This window comes from Somniosus microcephalus, chromosome 6 (genome assembly GCF_052327205.1).
Source record: "Somniosus microcephalus isolate GS21.2 chromosome 6, FLI_Smic_1.0, whole genome shotgun sequence".
Classification (NCBI taxonomy): domain Eukaryota; kingdom Metazoa; phylum Chordata; class Chondrichthyes; order Squaliformes; family Somniosidae; genus Somniosus; species Somniosus microcephalus.
In genome coordinates, this window is record NC_140992.1 from 192306163 (window position 1) to 192325807 (window position 19645).

Below are 19645 nucleotides of genomic sequence, written 5' to 3' on the forward strand. Positions count from 1 at the left end.
CTGAGAATAAAACTTGGGAAAATAAAATGGACAACAATATTGGCAAACAATGATGTAGAACAGCAATGGGAAACATTTAAAACGGTGTTCAACAGAATCCAGGAAAAATATATTCCGGTAAAAAACAAGAACAAACTAAACACCGAGACACCATGGATGAGTAAAGACAAGGGAAAAATTGAGGGTAAGGAAAGAGGCATACACATGGACAGCAGGGGAGAGCGTGACAAGGAAGATTACGAAGAGATTACTAGAGAAGTTTAAAAAAAACAAATAGAAAGGCAAAGAGGAACTATGAAATTAAATTATCAAGGAACATAAAACAAAAAATAGTAAAAATAGTCTATAGGCATGTAAATAACAGAAGGAAAGCCGGGATGGGAATAGGGCCACCAAGATAAAGTCACAGGCAGGGATAGCAAAATGGCAGAAATATTAAATAATTATTTTGCTTCACTATTTACTAGGGAGGGGGATCAGATGGACATGACATCGGAAGACGAGATTAGAAATGATTTAATCGCATTTAAAATAAAGAGAAATATTAACTAAACTAATCAAACAGAGGATAAAACCCCTGGTCCAGATGGATTGCATCTGCGCATTTTAAAAGAATATAGGGAAGAGATAGCAGAGGCATTATACATATTTAATAATTCATTAGAAAAAGGTGTAGTGCCAGAGGACTGGCAGATAGCTAACGTTATACCTATATTTAAGAAGGGAAATAGAACATGTCCAGGGAACTTTAGACCAGTCAGCTTAACATCGGTGACAAGAAAAATAATAGAATCTCTACTAAAAGAGAAAATAGAAAAACATCTAAGAACCAAAAATATAATAATGAATACTCAGCATGGATTTCAAAAGGGAAAGTCTTGCTTGAATAACCTCACTGAATTCTTTGAAGAGGCAACAGAGAGAGTAGACAAGGGTAATGCAGTAGATGCAATATATCTAGATTTCCAAAAGGCCTTTGATAAGGCACCACACAATAGACTAATGAATAAGGTCAGAGCATGCGGAATCAGGGGACAAGTAGCAGAATGGATAGCTAGCTGGCTGCAAGACAGAAAGCAGAGAGTAGGGGTAAAGGGTAGCTATTCAGAGTGGCAGAAGGTGGGAAGTGACATTCCACAAAGATCGGTGCTGGGACCACTGTTGTTCAAAATTTATATTAACAATTCAGACTTTGGAATCAAAAACACAATTTCTAAATTTGCGGACGACACCAAATTTTTTGGGGGGGGGGGGGGGCGGTATAGTCAATACCGAGGAGGACTACAGCAAATTACAAGACATTAATAAACTTGCAGAATGGGCATGTAATTGGCAAATGAATCTCAACATAGATAAGTGTGAGGTATTACATTTTGGTAAGAAAAATAAGGAGGTCACATATTACTTGGAAAATAAGAATCTAAATGGGGTAGAGGAGCAAATGGATAGGAGTATAAATATACAAATCACTAAAAGTAGCGATGCAGGTTAATAAGGCCATGAAAAATGGCAAACCAAGCACTAGCGTTTATTTTTAAATTCTATCCCTCTAGAATTAGAGAAGTTATGCTAAACTTGTATAGAACCTTGGTTAGACCACACTTGTGTACAGTTCTGGTTGCTATATTATAAAAAGGATATAGAGGCACTGGAGAGGGTACAAAAAAGATTTACCAAAATGTAATACCTCACACTTATCTATCTGAGCGGCACGGTGGCATAGTGGTTAGCACTGTTGCCTCACAGCGCCAGAGACCCGGGTTCGAATCCGGCCTCGGGTGACTGTCTGTGTGGAGTTTGCACATTCTCCCCGTGTTTGCGTGGGTTTCCTCCGGGTGCTCCGGTTTCCTCCCACAGTCCAAAGATGTGCGGGTTAGGTTGATTGGCTATGATAAAAAATTGACCCTTAGTGGTAGGGGGATTAAATACGTGGGGTTACGGGGATAGGGTGGGATATGTGTTGGTGTAGGGGTTACGGGGATCGGGTGGGATATGTGTCGGTGCAGGCTCGATGGGCCGAAATGGCCTCTATCTGCACTGTGGGGTTTCTGTGATTCTGTGATACCAGAACTGTGAGGTTATACCCATCAGGAAACGATGAACAGGCTGGGTTTCTTTTCTTTTGAAAGAAAAGGCTGAGGGGTGACCTAATAGAGGCCTTCAAAATTATGAAAGGTTTTGATGGAGTAGACACACAGAGTGTTTCCACCTGTGGGGAAGTGCAAAACTAGAGGTCGTCAATATAAGATAGTAACCAAGAAATCAAATAGGTAATTCAGGGGAGTGGTGACAATGTGAAACTCACTACCACAGGGAGTAGTTGAGGCGAACAGTATAGATGCATTTAAGGGGAAGCTAGATAAGCATATGAGGGAGAAGGGAATAGAGGGTTATGCTGATAGTTACATGAGGAAGGATGGGAGGAGGCTCGAGTGGAGCATAAATGCCGGCATAGACTGGCAGTGTATATTCTATGTAATTCTATGAGATGGCTGAAACCTACCCAAAAGTCAAATACATCCAGAGGGCTCTAGCCCAATCTCGTAACCAGTGAAATAGGGCTGATCTTCAATCAGAAATCCCCCCTCCCCATCAACTTCCTTAATACCTTTTTAGATAGAATAATTGAATAGCATCAGTACCTGTACAAGGTCTCTACGTCCAACTGACAGAGCCGCTGCAGCATTCTTCTGACAAGTATCCTGGATGTCATTTACATTCAGTCTGCACAGAAAAGTGAAAATGAGTGAAATTTCTGTCAGAGAAATAGAGCAGTCCTCAGTGTTTCTGCATCTTATCTGCCTATGGCCCAAACTGTTGGGAACATAAAAACCTGCCGTCTCTTCTGAAAATCTTGTAATTATTGCCATGGGAGTTCAAAAGAAAGACTCTCCAGTGGCTGCTGTCATAAGATGGTTGTGGTTATCAGAAGTCAATCATCATAGAGGACTTCACTGTAAGAGATCCTCAGGGAAATGCCCTCTGCCCAACCATTTTCAGCTACTTCATCAATGACCATCCCTCCATTGTAAGGTCAAGAGTGGAGTGATGATTCTACAGTGTTCAGCTCCATATGCAACTCCTCTGATAATGAAATAGCCCATGCCAGACTCTAGCAGGGCTTGCATAATATCCAGGCTTAGGTTGACAAGTAGCAGGTAACATTCGCGCTCAACCCACCTAATTCAGTTAGTGTGCAGGAGGCAGAATTGTGAGCAGTGGAGTATTCCTTCCTGGAGGCACTCCGATGTCTTAACAATTCATGGATTGATATGGCGTTCATTAGCATTTGGTAGACCGACTCAGTCTTGCTGAGATCTGTTGACACACTGAGGAATTGTATCTCTTCCCACTGTGAGAGAAATGCAGGTAAATAGCTTCTTCCAATCAGAGCAGCAGTCATCTTCCCCCCCCTAGTTGTGAGCCACAAGTGATAAAATCTTGATCTTGCTGTATCAAAAACTTGCTGGTCATTGTGGCCCTTCCTTCTGCCACAACAAATTCTCAAAGCAGAGCTGAAGGACTCCTGGTGGAGTCTGAATAAGATGCATCTTCAATTACTCCATGCAAAAGTTTTTAATACCTTCACTACACCTAGCTAAATTATGAACTCAATGCTTATTTATTTCTTCATATCTCAAAAGCTGAATTTAAGATTTTGACAGCAATGCCAATAAAAACTCATTTTCTTCAAAGTTACCTGGGTTTACAGTCTAACTCTTCCCTCCTTATATTCTCCAAGTTTTTGAAACTAAAGTAGAATTTAAAAACCACCCTGGAAATAAAACACAGTTTTTATGAAGGGGAAGTCATGTTTGACAAATTTGCTGGAGTTCTTTGAGGAAGTAACGTATAGGGTGGATAAAGGGGAACCAGTGGACGTAGTGTATTTAGACTTCCAAAAGGCATTTGACAAGGTGCCACACAAAAGATTATTGCTTAAGATAAAAAATCACGGGATTGGGGGTAATATTCTGGCATGGATAGAGGATTGGCTATCTAACAGAAGGCAGAGAGTTGGGATAAATGGTTCATTCTCAGACTGGCAATCAGTAACTAGTGGTGTTCCGCAGGGGTCAGTGCTGGGTCCCCAACTCTTTACAATCTATATTAACGATTTGGAGGAGGGGACCGAGTGTAACATATCAAAGTTTGCAGATGATACTAAGATGGGAGGGAAAGTAGTGAGTGAGGAGGACATAAAAAACCTGCAAGGGGGCATCGACAGGCTAAGTAAGTGGGCAGAGATTTGGCAAATGGAATACAATACTGGAAAGTGTGAGGTTATGCACTTTGGCAGGAAAAATCGTAGAGCAAGTTATTATCTTAATGGCAAGAAACTGGAAAGTACTGAAGTACAAAGGGATCTGGGGGTCCTGGTGCATGAAACTCAAAAGGTTAGTATGCAGGTGCAGCAAGTGATTAAGAAGGCCAATGGAATGTTGGCTTTCATTGCTAGGGGGATAGAATATAAAAATAGGGAGGTATTGCTTCAGTTGTACAAGGTATTGGTGAGACCGCACCTGGAATACTGCGTACAGTTTTGGTGTCCATACTTAAGAAAGGACATACTTGCTCTCGAGTCAGTACAAAGAAGGTTCACTCGGTTAATCCCGGGGATGAGGGGATGGACATATGAGGAGAGGTTGAGTAGATTGGGACTCTACTCATTGGAGTTCAGAAGAATGAGAGGCGATCTTATTGAAACATATAAGATTGTGAAGGGGTTGGATCGGGTGGATGCGGGGAAGATGTTCCCGATGATGGGTGAAACTAGAACTAGGGGGCATAGTCTTAGAATAAGGGGCTGCTCTTTCAAAACTGAGATGAGGAGGAACTACTTCACTCAGAGGGTGGTAGGTCCATGGAATATGCTGCCCCAAAAAGCTGTAGAAGCTACATCATTACATAAATTTAAAACAGAAATAGACAGTTTCCTAGAAGTAAAGGGAATTAAGGGTTACGGGGAGCGGGCAGGAATTTGGACATGAGTCTAGGTTCGGATCGGTCATGGCCCTGTGGGTAGCGGAGCGGGCCCAGGGGCCGTGTAGCCTGATCCTGTTCCTATTTCGTGTGTCTAATTCTGTTAGATTCAGGAGATGGTTCTGTGATAGTGGATTGGCGGTTAGGATCAGATCAGCCATGATCTTATTGAATGGCGGAGCAGGCTCGAGGGGCCGATTGGCCTACTCCTGCTCCTATTTCTTATGTTCTTAAATTGGCAAGAAAACAGATTTTAATGACCCTTGAACAGAGGCCAATCGAACCAAGTGAGGTTTGCAATTGAAGCAAGGATAACAGTGGGTTAACTGCTCCTGATGACAGCTATCTGGTGACACCCCACCCCCATATAAATGGGAGTTGTTAGCTCTGGAAAAGATTAGTATCCCCACTGAGGCAACATGCCAGAGTGCTGCCATCACCCATGAAATCACACACTACTATGAGTCACTGAGGAGGGGAGAAAATTTGGCCATTGAAGGGAAATATGAGTGAGAACACTGCATCTCAGAAGGGAGAAATGCTCCATTTAAAAAATATACAATACAACTGTTATTTAAATTAATTCTCAGGATGTGAGCGTCGCAAGCGAGGCCAGCATTTATTACCCGTCCCTATTTGCCCTTGAGAAGGTGGTGGTGAGCCTAAAATTGTGTGTTGTTCAATGCAATGGCGACACTTACATGTACAATTCACCCAGTGACTTGTGCACTGGAAGGAGACAGGAGATGTCCTGGATGATGACTTTCCCTGCAGCTTTAATTGGTCGGTTGTTTGAGTCGGTCCCTTCTCGCTTTCCTTTCCATCGACGTGATTTCTGTGAACGGGAAAAGCATTTTAGTTTCTGTTGCTCTGTCAGTTCTGTTGGGCAAGGGAAGTGTCTTTATCCTGGTGGAACTAATTAAAGCAAAATCATCAGAAATTAAAGCAAAATCATCAAAAATTAAAGAACTCTCTGGGCTTTGTGAGAGCAAAGATAGTTTGCTGTAGTTTAGTTAAACCTATGTATATTACTGAATTTTATTTTGAGAGTTCATTAACAAGGTTTACATGGGGACATTCCTACATCTGATCTAAATAAATGAAATCATTACTGTGTTCTCAAAAGGTTTTCATAGAATTTGCAGTATCCATTCCAGGGCCCGCAGCTACAGACTGAACACTGGAGACTCCATGGACTAAATGGTCCATTATACCGTGCACCCTACAGAATTATCAGGACAAATGCAGAAATTGTCTATGCACCTGGGAGACCCACAGTAGCTCAGACTGTTTGCCAAACAAAGATTTTGTTGCTGACAGTGTTTAGGTAAAGTCCACGACAGCCAAATTGGTCAATGACAAACCAAAGGAGACTCATTTGATGGTCTTTTAATCACAAAATAGGACAACGAAAATCATTGCTGAAGCACAAAATCCAGTTAACAGCTTAACATTGGTACAGTGTTTGCAGTTATTTAAACCAGGTATGGAGTGATTAACCTCTCACCCAGTGATCCAAACTGAAATAACAGGCAAGTAATGGAAGATACTGCATAGAAAACAATCATGCGTGAAGCTTATTACACAAATTAAATCCTGATCTCCACAAGTGGAATAGACATGTAGGGCTTGTGTAGTGTTACCATTAAAAGCTAAGAACTTGCAGGTTACATGTGGAGTTTTGCTCCACTATGGTGGTTATACAATGTAAAGCAGTATATATAGCCAGTCACCGTGATTCTTGTATCATCAGTTGCTATTTGATCAGACTGTGTTTATCAGTGTGTGTGTGTGTGTGTGTATACTGGTTATAAGGAAGAGGGTGAAGTGATGGAGTGTGCGTGCTGGTTATTAGGAAGAGGATGAAGTGTGTCCGTGTATGAAAGACATTGTACATGACTGACTGTGGCACTTTATCCGTCCTCAACCTTCTGCAGCATCGGACAGTTGATCAGGTCATCCTCCTTCCAACACCTCTCCTCAGACCTCTAGTACCCCAAAGGACCTATTCCTGCAACCCCTCCTCTTCCTCATCTACATGCTGCCCGAGGGCGATATAATGTCCAGTAATGAGGTGAGCTTCCACACATACGCAAGTGTCACGTAGCTCTCCCTTTCCACCACTTTCCTTGACTGCCTTTGCGCGTGCCGACATCTAGATTTGAATGAATCACAACTTCCTTCAGCTCATCAGGAAGAAGTCATTGCCTTTAACACTAGCCAAAAAACTCCACACCCTTCCCTCTTCCTGTCTTAGGCTCAATCTGAACATTTGCAATCTTAGTGTCCTGTTTGACCCCGAGCTTGGTTCCAGAGCCCATATCCTCCTTACCACAAAGACCACTTACTTCCAGCTCTGTAACATTGCTTTCCTCCGCCCCTACCTCTGCTCTTTTGCTACTGAATCCCTAATACATGACTCAAATCAGTCTAACAATCCCCTTTTTGGCCTCCCTTCCTCTACAAACATGTGCAAACACCCTGTCCAACATTGATTCCCAATCACCCATTACCCTGACCAACAGTGATTTCCCATCTCGTGTCTCAAGTTTAAAATCTAAGTCTTGAAATCCCTCATGGCCTCACCCGATCCCATCTCCACAATCTTCTCCAATCCTGTATCATGGCCCCAAACTCTCTCGCTCCTTTGACACTGGCCTCTTGTGCATCCCCTACTTTTCACCCTGCCACAGGTAACAGGGCCTTTATCTGCCTAGGTGCTAGTCTCTGTACTTCCTCCATCTTTCCACCTCCCACTCCTCTTTATAAACCTTCACAAGAACCAATCTCTTTACCAAGCCTTTCATTACCTTCCTAACCTTTCCTTCCTTGGCTTGTTTGCCATTTTCCTTATAGCTTTCTGTGAAGCTACTTGGGACATTCTTTATATTAAAAGCACTATATAAATGCAGCTTATTGTGCTGGCTGTTAAGAAGAGGATGGAGTGTGTGCATATATGTGTGTTGGTTTTTACGAAGATGATGCAGGGATGGAGTGTGTGTGCTGGTTATAAAGAGAATGTAGGGATAATGTGTATGCTATTACTAGGAAGAGGATGGAGGGATGGATTACGTGTGCTTGTGATTAAGAGGAGGATGTGTATGTTCTAGTTATTAAGAAAATGATAGAGGGATAAGTGTACTTGTGCTGTTTTTTAGCAAGGAGATGCAGGGATTGTGTATGCACATGAGTGCGTGGTTCTTAGAGGATTCAGGGATTATGTGCGTGTGTTGGTTGTTAAAAAGAGGACACATTGATGGAGTGTGTGCTGAATATTAGGATGAGGAATGCAGGGATGGAGTGTGTTTATTGGTCATTAGAACAGAACTTTGGTGAAATTTAACTGGTTCTACTTTAGTTAGGTTATGTTTATGTAAATGTGTTGTGGATTAGTATAAAAGTTAACACAAGAAATCTAAAGGAAAAGACTTGCATTTATATAGTATCTTTCACAACCTCAGGATGTCCTAAAGCATTTTACAGCCAATTAAGTACTTTTGAAGTGTCACTGTTGTACTGTAGGGAAATGCAAGGTCCCACAAACAGCAATGCGATAATGACCAGATAATCTGGGTTTTTTTTAATTTTTTTAAATGATGTCCGTTGAGGGATAAATATTGGCCATGACTCCCCTGCTCTTCACCGAATAGTGCCATGGGTTCTTTCACATCCACCCGAAGGGGCAGATGGGACCTCAGTTTAACATATCATCCGAAAGACGGCACCTCTGACAACGCAGCACTCCCTCAGCACTAAAATGAAGTGCCAGACTAGATTATGTGCTCAGGTCTCTGGAGTGAACACACCATCACACACACAACCTCTGCATCAGAGGTGAGAGTGCTACTGAAGAAAAGGCCCATTCAGATCACTGAAGCTCATCTATCTCACATCCTAACTCTCCTATCTTAACTAGATTCTGAACAACCCCAATGATTTTGCATCTATTACCCTTCCAGCAGATTAGCCCAAACTATTTAGCAATCTTTCAGTAAAATTCTTCCCAATATCAATTTTTAATTTTACTTTTCACTCATTTCCATTTATTTATATTATATATATTGCCTGTTTCCAGTTTAGGCAAACAGGAGATCTATATTTAAGGTAGTTCAGTAATTTGGAGAGTTCCTTCCGAGATTGTAAAGCTTAATATTCCCTGATCTATCCTCAGATCAGTAATGCTGCTCTTCTCTGTACCCTTACCAATCCGTATATATTCTTTTCATGCCAAGGTGACAAGACATGTACACAGTACTCTAGTTGTGCACTGACCATTGCAATCTAAAGCTTCAGCATGACTTCTGGAGACTTACCTCATTGCTCTAATCATATATCCCAGCATTCTATTATTACCTTTTCCCCACAGTGTCTGGATATTGTAAGTGATGTGCATGCTATTACTCCCCAGCATTTTTCTAAGGTGCCCTATATTAATTTAAATAGTGAGGGAATCGCCACGATTGCAACAACAGCTTGCTGATGGTGGGAGTAACTGCGCAGCTGCATTACTTTAAAAAATCTGGCAGCTTGTGAGAAAGTAGCATTGGTCAGGGAGTTATCTCACGTGCGTGGAGTAAGTTCTGTGTATGGATAACAACAAAATGTGCATCACATCTTGTTCCGGGCTGCACTGTATGAAAAGTTTATGTAAACATTACTATCAGCCCAAGTCAATTCATGGCAACTTTATTTCATGTGGCCTGGCCAAATGGATAATACCTGCGAGAACAAACTATAATCTTTACAAACCAATTCGAGAACTCTAGAGACTGCCAATGTGGAGAGAAAAGCTAGCCACTACCTACAGAGGTGTGAAGATTAACAGGATTCCTGCAAAGTGTTAACACAGATTTGGCAAAGTTACCAGTCGGGGTGTAAAGCCCTTTTCAGGTCTGGAACTCCAGCAAGTTGTACTGATCTGCCAAAGGCTCCCACCCTACCACATTGGTTCTACATGCAGCAGAGATAACATACCACCACCAGCACATTAATTAGACTGCCCGACTTTCAAAGGCACCCAAGCAGCATCCACTAGGAACACAAATTGATATCTAGACAGCCCTTGCCAGATGTGACTGCACACTCAACACAGGTATCCAGACAGCCACCACCCAGTCTGTCCAGCGGACAACCTCAATCAAGCACAGGAACCAACGGGGTGGACTGGAGTAGGAAGTGCATCAAGTTCTTTATACTGCATTAAGAAGTTTCATCTAGTCTCAGCAGGGCCTTGCGCTCTCAGTAAAGCAAAGTTTTAACAATATTAGTGGAACATGGAACACACCTTGATGAACCTTCCACGATGCACACACATGCACAGGGGCGCCATTGATCTGACAAGCACAAAGAGGGCCTTTCGTCACCAGTTGTCACTGTGCAGTGACAGTGATCATAGCAGGTTCTGCATGTAGACCAATGGCTTGCACTTTAGTCACTGTTTAAGTTCCATTGGAATACATTGTGAGGCTCACAAGAGTGTCCACAGACAGAAGCGTAGCGAATGAAGGGATGCCTCTGAAGTCAAACTCATCTCCTAACTGAGGTACATGAAGTAACCTGGATTAACACAGCACAGAAATGCCCCTGTAATCTGTGAATGGAACAGCACATTCTTAGAAAGCTGCACAAATGCTAAAAGCCCAGCTCCCATTCAGTAGCATGCACATTAGTAACCATTTGGTGAAGTTAAAATTATGCAAAAAAAATTAGTGTGGACAGCAGGGACTGCTTTGAACTGCCCAAGAAACATGGGATGGCCAGCTGCACCTCATCTTGTCCTGATCAGGACAACAGATATTGATTCAGAGACTAGGAACTTCCGACTGCACTGAATTAGGTGATCTTATCTTGGGTAGAAGCTGAGCTGCTACAATGTCCTCAGCGACCCTTGGGCTAGGGAAGGGAAAGCAAGAAACAAAATCTCAGCCAGGGTTCCTGCCCGAAGGCCATCAGTGACTCCGCTGGCAAGTAACTCGCAAGTGTGGATGTCAGGCAAGGTCAGGAGTGGGCCCAGCTGTGGTTCCCCTTATGGCAGAATAGTCCACTGACATTCACTGTCTGGGTTCATTCATAAGGAAGGGGCCTTTATGACACCATGGAGACTTGCTCACGCTCTTGGACCTGCACCACCTGCACCCCCCAGCATGGGTCAGCAACTTTAAAAGATTGAACAAAAAAAGTCAACCAAAGTCCATTTGTTAACAGAGTTGACTGATGGTGAAGGGATCATCACTGATACAGGGCGTCTGGCCATCCCAGAGACACAAGGGCACAAATGCAGGATGGTAATGTGCACAGTACCGGGAACTCATTAATGGCTTGAGTGGACCAGCGTCGCCGGGTAGAGAGAGGAGACATCTGTAAGTATGAACAACACCAAAAAAAGGAGAAACACCAAGAAAACAAAAAGAAATTAAATCACAACAGAAAAAAAACAAAGATCCAAAATAAAATAAAATGCACAGAAAAAATAAACTTCATTCACAGACACCAAGTGAGAAGCTGGCTGAAGAGCTATATATTTCAGCTTCTATTCTACATGGTCAGAACCCAAGCTGTACATAATTATAGCTAAAAACCCTATATAAACAAGGAGATAGGTTCGTCAGTCAATTATTACTTTATAATTTGAATCCCCTCTCTCATCACCAAGTAGATGCAACCACCTTCCATCCACCACTAAAATATTCCCAGAAAGAGACGGATGAGTACAGAACAGATGAGATTTCTGGAACGTTGTGTGAAATGCATTAACCAGCAACATACATGCCAAATATTTAAGCCCCACACCTCCCTCCTTCGCCCCCACAACCCACCCCTCCCTCCCATACCCCACCCCTCTCCCCCACCTCACACCTCCCTCCCTCCACACCCCGCCCTCCCTCACCTCCCTCCCCCGCCCCTCCCTCACACCCCGTCCCTCCCTCCCCCACACCTCCCTCCCTCCACCCCGCCCCTCCACACCCCGCCTCCACACCCCGCCCCTCCCTCCCCGCCTCCACACCCCGCCCCTCCCTCCCCTCCCCCACACACCGCCCCTCCCTCCCCTCCCCTCCCCCACACACCGCCCCTCCCCTCCCCCACACCCCGCCCCTCCCCTCCCCCACACACCGCCCCTCCCTCCCTCCCCCCACACACCGCCCCTCCCCCACACACCGCCCCTCCCTCCCTCCCCTCCCCCACACACCGCCCCTCCCCCACACACCGCCCCTCCCTCCCCTCCCCTCCCCCACACACCGCCCCTCCCTCCCTCCCCCACACCCCGCCCCTCCCTCCCCCCCGCCCTCCCCCACACCCCGCCCCTCCCCCCCGCCCTCCCCCACACCCCGGCCCTCCCCCACACCCCGCCCCTCCCTCCCCCCCCGCCCTCCCTCCCTCCCCTCCCCCCCGCCCTCCCTCCCCTCCCCCCCGCCCTCCCTCCCCTCCACCCCGCCCCTCCCTCCCCCCACACCCCGCCCCTCCCTCCCCTCCCCCCCGCCCTCCCTTCCCCCACACCCCGCCCCTCCCTCCCCCCACACCCCGCCCCTCCCCCCCGCCCTCCCTCCCCTCCCTCCACCCCGCCCCTCCCCCACACCCCGCCCCTCCCCCACACCCCCCTCCCCTCCCCCACACCCCGCCCCTCCCTCCCTCCCCTCCACACACCCCGCCCCTCCCTCCCTCCCCTCCACACACCCCGCCCCTCCCTCCCTCCCCTCCACACACCTCCCTCCGCCACCTCACACCTCATCTCTATCACTCACCTCACACACACTGCTGGGCCTCATATTTTAATTAGTGCTGGATGTTCTTTATAAACCCCTTAAAACACACAGTCACATCATAGAATGGTTACAGCACAGAGGAGGCCATTCGGCCCCGTCGAGCCCTTGTCGGCTCTCTGCAAGAGCAGAGTAATCTAGAGGCTTCTGTCTCCACAATTCGCTCATCTCAGCAGCATTTTGAAGCCACAGAACTGCTCAGGACATTTAAAACAAGAGCCAATCATCTTCACATTTCCACTTCTGGAATAAAAATGCAGAACAGAGAGGGCAGCTCATGACTCTCAACACGAAAACCAGCTCATTGGTCACTTCTGTATTTTCAAACTCCGCACTCCTCACTCGTGGGAAAACCTCAGCATTCTGCAGTTCCTCAATGCTATACTGCAGCCGCGGTCAGTACGGCATCCACGGCACACACGCTGTCACATTCTAAAAATAACTTTCTCAGCTGCTCACCAAAGCCAGATTTGTAAATTCTCAGCTCACCAGAACCCAAACAGTTGCTCTGAAAACAGCATGGGACTCGGGGGTGTCATCCTGCACATGCACAAGTAGTGAGTGGATATGAAAGGGCTGTAAACCAAAGCAACCCCACAAGCATGGAAGTGCAGGAGGGCCAAAGGGGATGTCAACCCAGTTTACACAATACAAAAGCAAAACGCGGGTGGCAGTAGAGTGAATGCCACGTGGGGAGGGAAGCCTCCATTAAATGCACTGTGCAGGGGAAAAAGGGACCGCAACCACCATGCCATCTGTGCCCACCACCGCCCTCCCCCGAAACAGGTTTTTATCTGTTGTCACACCAAAGATGCAGCATTGGGTCAGGACCTGATGCATACATTAGCTAAGTTAATGCAAGCATTGTTGACACTAGTCAAACAGGGAAGGAAAAGCACCAATTCTGCAAGAGAGGTGAAGAGATCCAAAGTTTAATTTTAATGGACGAGAGGTTAGACACAGAATCTCTTGTTCACGGGCAGAGAGTTGCCAAGAGTGCCTCAGAGTTAAATCAAAAAGACAAGCCACGTAACTAAAGAGCTCCCATCTGTGAGAGGATGCTTATTGGCTGCAGCTGGTGTGCCTCTGACCAAAAGTAACTGTTCACTCTTCAGCCAGTTAAAAATAAACAAAACTCACACATACAGGTGACAGATCATGGGCTAGCCATCAATGGAGGTCAGAATTTTAAAATAAAATAAAATTAAGCCTCTATCAGATTGTGACTAGTTAAATTTTATACTGGATTTATTGTATTTTTAGATCAATTATTTGCACTTCAAGTCCCATCACATCACCTTTTCTTTCTCCAACCTGGTTTAATGACCACACAAATGCCCGTGTAGTATGGCATCTGGCTAGCTGGGACTTCAGAAGTGGACAACAGGCAGAAAACACAGGGCCACTGACTGCTCCAATGCTCATGGGACAGACAGGTGAGACCACTCTGGGCAGCAGAGTGACCACACGCTGCAGCACATAATTCAGGCACGTGGCACTGAAAGTATATCATACCGTGTGCACGAGAAGTTCCACTCCTTGCAGAAATGTGTGAAACTCTGGCGAAAATGCAATGAATTATTTGTTATGTAAGTGATGTAGGGTAGACTGATGCCTGGGATAAAGGCAATGGGCAACAGATTGTGCAGCTGGTCAGAGGTACAATGCACTCTACTCACTCGCTCCTTGTAATAGAAGGAGCTAATGGAGACCGGCTCCTTTTCACTGCGGGTCGGGCTCCCACTGTATAACCTCAAGTTACTCTGCGATTCCGTCCGGATCTTCATCGGTGTGATTCCTCCACTGTGATAGGCAGAGAGCGCCGACAGCGACCTAAACACACAATATAAGGTTGCGATCAGTCATGGGCAGCAGGAATATTAATAAATTACAGCACAGGTTGCAAGAACTCCAAGATCTCAGCAGTCAGCAGGAGCAACAAGATCGATGAAATAAACATTGCTGGGAAAAACTAAAATGGGATCAGCTGACAACACAGTGACAACCTTCTTCCCCGCCCACTGCGTCCCCCCCGGGCAAGTGTCATCCTTGACTCACCATGAGCAGCTCCACAGGAGATCCACCAGTAAGGTGTTAAAAGCAGTACGTCACCGTAACCAGATATTTGATTGCAGATGCAAAACAATCTTAAAATGCTGGGTGATTCTCAGCTGCCACCTAAAACTGACGATCCCATTCAATCTGCAAAGTTCCTTGAAGAAAACAATCCCAATGTAAACTCACTGATGATATATTCGTCTTTCTTTACCTGGGCGTGGGCTCCGTCGGAGACACTGTCCGGTGAAGAGTCATTGGTCTCATGAAGTACACAAGGTAACCTAGACAAGACAATCACATTCAAATTAGGCATCAGTTGATATGGGGCACCACGCCAGCTAGATTTAAATGTAGACACTGTATTTACATTATGTTTATCTCCTTATTCGGACAACTTTCTGCTTTCCTGACTTGTCCTGCTGCAAGGTCCCACACATGCTGACAATCTTCTGGACTTTGGCCAAGTGGCCATTCTTCATGCAAGAATCTAGGTGGTAAAATGGTCAGCAGAATGCTCAACTGAGAGAGTCATCACAGCTGAGCTCGATCCTGATCCAATCCACACGCGCACAATTCCAGCAAGGGTTGCTAGTTGGAAATCAGGAATGGAATTGCTGGCTGATTTTCCCCTCCAGAGATGAGTAACACTGACGCCAAATGTAGCAACCAATTAAGATCAGCTAATTCAGCATGACCAGATCTGCCTCATCTGTAGAAGTCAACTACTCACCACCTTAAGTAGCTAAGCAATTAGGAAATGCAATTTTTCACAAGTTCAAATTCTTGGATGGGAACACAAAACACAAGTGATCATAGCCTCTGGATGTGTGGATATTGAAACACGAATGCCAAATCCATACGATGAATCCAGAGACAGATTCCACTTATATTGGGAGGGAATGAAACATAGAAGATAGGAGCAGGAGTAGGCCATTCGGCCCCTCGAGCCTGCTCCGCCATTCAATGCGATCATGGCTGATCATCCAAATTCAGTACCCTGTCCCTGCTTTCTCCCCATATCCCTTTAGCCTTAAGAAATATATCTAACTCCTTCTTGAATATATTTAATGAATTGGCCTCAACTGTCTTCTGTGGTAGAGAATTCCACAGGTTCACCACTCTCTGGGTGAAGAAATTCCTCCTCATCTCTGTCCTAAATGGCTTACCCCTTATCCTTAGACTGTGACCCCTGGTTCTGGACGCCCCTGCCATCGGGAACAGCCTTCCTGCATCTAGTCTGTCTAGTCCTGTTAGAATTTTATAAGTTTCAATGAGATCCCCTCTCATTCTTCTAAACTCTAGCGAATATAAGCCTAATCAACTCAATCTCTCTTCATACGTAATTCCTGCCATCCCAGGTATCAGTCTGGTGAATCTTCGCTGCATTCCCTCCATGGCAAGAACATCCTTCCTCAGATAAGGTGACCAAAACTGCACACAATACTCAAGGTGCGGTCTCACCAAGGCCCTGTACAATTGCAGCAAGACATCCTTGCTCCTGTACTCAAATCCTCTCGCTATGAAGGCCAGCATACCATTTGCCTTCTTAACCGCCTGCTACACCTGCATGCTTACCTTCAGCGACTGGTGCACAAGGACACCCAGGTCTCGTTGCACTTCCCCTTTTCCCAATCTATTGCCGTTCAGATAATAATCTGCCTTCCTGTTTTTGCCACCAAAGTGGATAACCTCGCATTTATCCACATTATACTGCATCTGCCATATCGCCCAACCTGTCCAAATCGTACTGGAGTTTCTCTGCATCCTCCTCACAGCACACACGCCCACCCAGTTTTGTGTCGTCTGCAAACTTGGAGATATTACATCTAGTTCCCTCGTCTAGATCATTAATATTTATTGTGAATAACTGGGGTCCTAGCACCGATCCCTGCGGTACCCCACTAGTCACTTCCACTCGGAAACAGACCCGTTTATTCCAACTCTTTGCTTCCTGTCTGCCAACCAGTTTTCTATCCAAGTCAGTACCTTACCCCCAATCCCATGTGCTTTAACTTTGCACGCTAATCTCTTATGTGGGACCTTATCGAAAGCCTTCTGAAAGTCCAAATACACCACATCCACTGGTTCTCCCTTATCTATTCTACCAGTTACATCCTCAAAAAATTCCAGGTGGTTAGTCAAGCATGATTTACCTTTTGTAAATCCATGTTGACTTTGTCCGATCCCGTCACTGTTTTCCAAGTGCTCTGCTATTACATCTTTTATAATGGGCTCTAGCATTTTCCCCACTACCAATGTCAGGCTTACCGATCTATAATTTCCCATTTTTTCTCTACCACCTTTTTTAAATAGCGGGGTTACATTAGCTACCCTCCAATCCATGGGAACTGTTCCAGAGTCTATAGAATTTTGGAAGAAGGCATCATCAGTTAGGGCTATGTGAAAATAGAAAGGCCCTGTGAAATTCATCAAGTCCACCCCCTCCCCAAGCCTGGCATTACAGTCAATTTTATTTTATAGATTGTTATTTTCTTCCCCTCTGAACTTGTGTGCATTCAATCTGCTGTTCTGCCATCTCCTATCAGGTCTCACAATTGGGATGTTAAGGACTTGCTGATTATCAACAATATACTGGATTGGCTCACTTTTCAGCGAAGAATTAAGCTCGTTCAAGTTTCATCTGACCAAATTTTGTTGCGCTCCTGATCTGCGAGGTTCACCAAATGCTCAATGAGAAGAGTTTTCGCGGTGGGAACACAGAGATTCCACATCCTGCTGGTGGAACCAAGAACCAGCCTGGTCCACCCCTGTGTATTCCTGACCCCTGTGCACGAGCCAAGCACCATGCAACAACTAGACTTTCATCCGGACAGTTTACAGGTACTGAATCACTTCAAAAACAGGTGCACAACTCATAACGTTTCTCTCTTCTGAATGTGCAAAGATTATTGAATTTGACCAAAAATCCCATGGAAAGTGTACATCCCTAATTATCAGGCACTGTGGCAGATACACTGGGGCATGACTAGCAGTCAGGGAAAGAGCCCAGAAATACTGAAATCTGATATGAATAGAATCAGTAACCGGTGTCAATTTGTACTGATATCCCACACATCCTGGCAGTGTTGTCCAATATGTTAGGCACTAGCATTGAGAATCCAGATGTGGCCAATTGCATTTCAGATTAGCTAAATAAAATGGGTAATAGACACCGTCGCTGGGCATGTGATTTCAATACTCAGATTCACATGGTGCGTGCATGTGTACCTTAATCTTTGTGCGTTTGCTGGTAAAATCGTAAGAGGAGAGGCAGAGTGCTTTGAGCTTTTGTGAGTGCATTACTTCCTTGGTTACTGAATGGTGGTAGATTTTTGTTAAGAAATATTCACACGTGAAGTACATTTATCTGTATGTGTGTGTATGTAAGGTTTTTTCTACTAAAATTGGTTAAAACAGCGTCGCCGTAGCCACACCTGCGGTTAGTTGGCAATGTCTATTGGACAACACCGTCCTAACCCACTCTTCCTTCTGCAAACACAGACCCTCTAGAAGTGATTTCCCAGAAAGGTTATATGTAGGTCAGCATTTGTATTAAAAGGCAGATTATAAATAGTTTCTCCTCCCTGGTTTATAGCCTTCCCTCACACTTTGCATTTGTCAGAGTTGCAGTGTAAAGCATGATATTTAATTTTGTGTTTGCAGTATCAGTGTGGTTAAGCGGCTACCAATTCCCTGGTGAAATTCCAATGTCTCAGATCAAAACCAATTAGATCTGAGGCTTAATAGAATTCATGTTTAATACTGTAGAATAATTTATAGGTGCATCCTGACTATATTCAATACAAGTGTACTACAGGTACACATACGCCTACACCTTACTAGGGCAGCTACTCCTCGCAATTGGGTGCTAGTATTTTATTACCTACTCCATTCAAGCTGTTGTTTGACTGGCAGTCAGGACCCTACCTCTCGCAAATCCAAGCCATCAATGCCAGACACAACACGAATAACTTAAAGTGGGGGTTCCAACCAATGTTCCCTCTAATACTATTTTCATGCGCGGTTCCTTTAAATTCGCTGCGCGGCCGGGCATGCGGGTATCTCTTCCAGCTTGTGAGCAGCCTGCGCAGGACCGCCGCACGCCCGCGCACCTTAGGGAGAACGTTGGTTTCAACCCACAGCTGGCACACCATCAGGACTGGGCAGTGACTTCTCAATGAGAGTTTCCCTTAAATGCTCACTAACCAGCTCCACAGAAACGTGCCCCAGAGGTACGAGGAAAGGGAATGTTGGCATCTTGGTAGGAACCATAGGTGTTAGTGACTCGTGGAAAAGTCGGCAATGGTGGCGTCACAGAGTTCCCGAGGACAAATGGATTCTGGGAGTTAGCAGAGCCGCTGTTGTCCTGATTCTAGAAATCAAAGAACATGAAAAATTACGACCTATAAAAAGTGGCAGTTCCATTAGGACAGGCAAGTGTAATCGTGCACGGCACTGCTGTGGTTTCTTTTGATCACTTGTAAATGAAGACTTTGAATTCTACAAGGACCTAGTTTGAAGTTAAGAAAACAACTTGGACTTATACAAGCTTCACATGCCTCTCGAACGTCACTGTCAGGTACTTTCCCCATGGAGCTCCGCCTTGAACAGATATTTTTATAACTCTTGGTTTGTGAATGATTTTCATTTACAGGGTCGCCACATTGGAGTTTTGTGAGCATCAGTTCTACACAGTCGTACAATGGTGCAAATACAGCAGGCTGGCATCAGGTAGGGAATCCCTATCATCACAGGGATCAATTTTTACTGTCTGGTCTGATTCCAGTTTTCCAAAGATCTATCAGGGTTCTTTTCCCCCCCTGACAATACTTAGCCGCAGAATTACC

General features: G+C 45.0%; 1 protein-coding gene across 2 annotated transcripts in view; it reads right to left on the minus strand.

Moving 5' to 3' along the window:
- wdr59 (WD repeat domain 59) overlaps positions 1 to 19645 on the minus strand; it is a 66888-nt gene that overhangs the window by 13104 nt on the left and 34139 nt on the right. Inside the window, exons 16-21 of one of the 2 annotated variants that reach the window (XM_085991121.1) lie at positions 19005 to 19170; positions 15010 to 15079; positions 14420 to 14573; positions 11284 to 11340; positions 5685 to 5818; positions 2643 to 2724 (exon numbers count right to left, since the gene is read on the minus strand). In XM_085991121.1, coding sequence (XP_085847247.1) covers positions 2643 to 2724; positions 5685 to 5818; positions 11284 to 11340; positions 14420 to 14573; positions 15010 to 15079; positions 19005 to 19170 — 663 coding nt within the window. The remainder of the gene's footprint in view (positions 1 to 2642; positions 2725 to 5684; positions 5819 to 11283; positions 11341 to 14419; positions 14574 to 15009; positions 15080 to 19004; positions 19171 to 19645) is intronic. The other variant, XM_085991122.1, reaches the window with a different exon arrangement.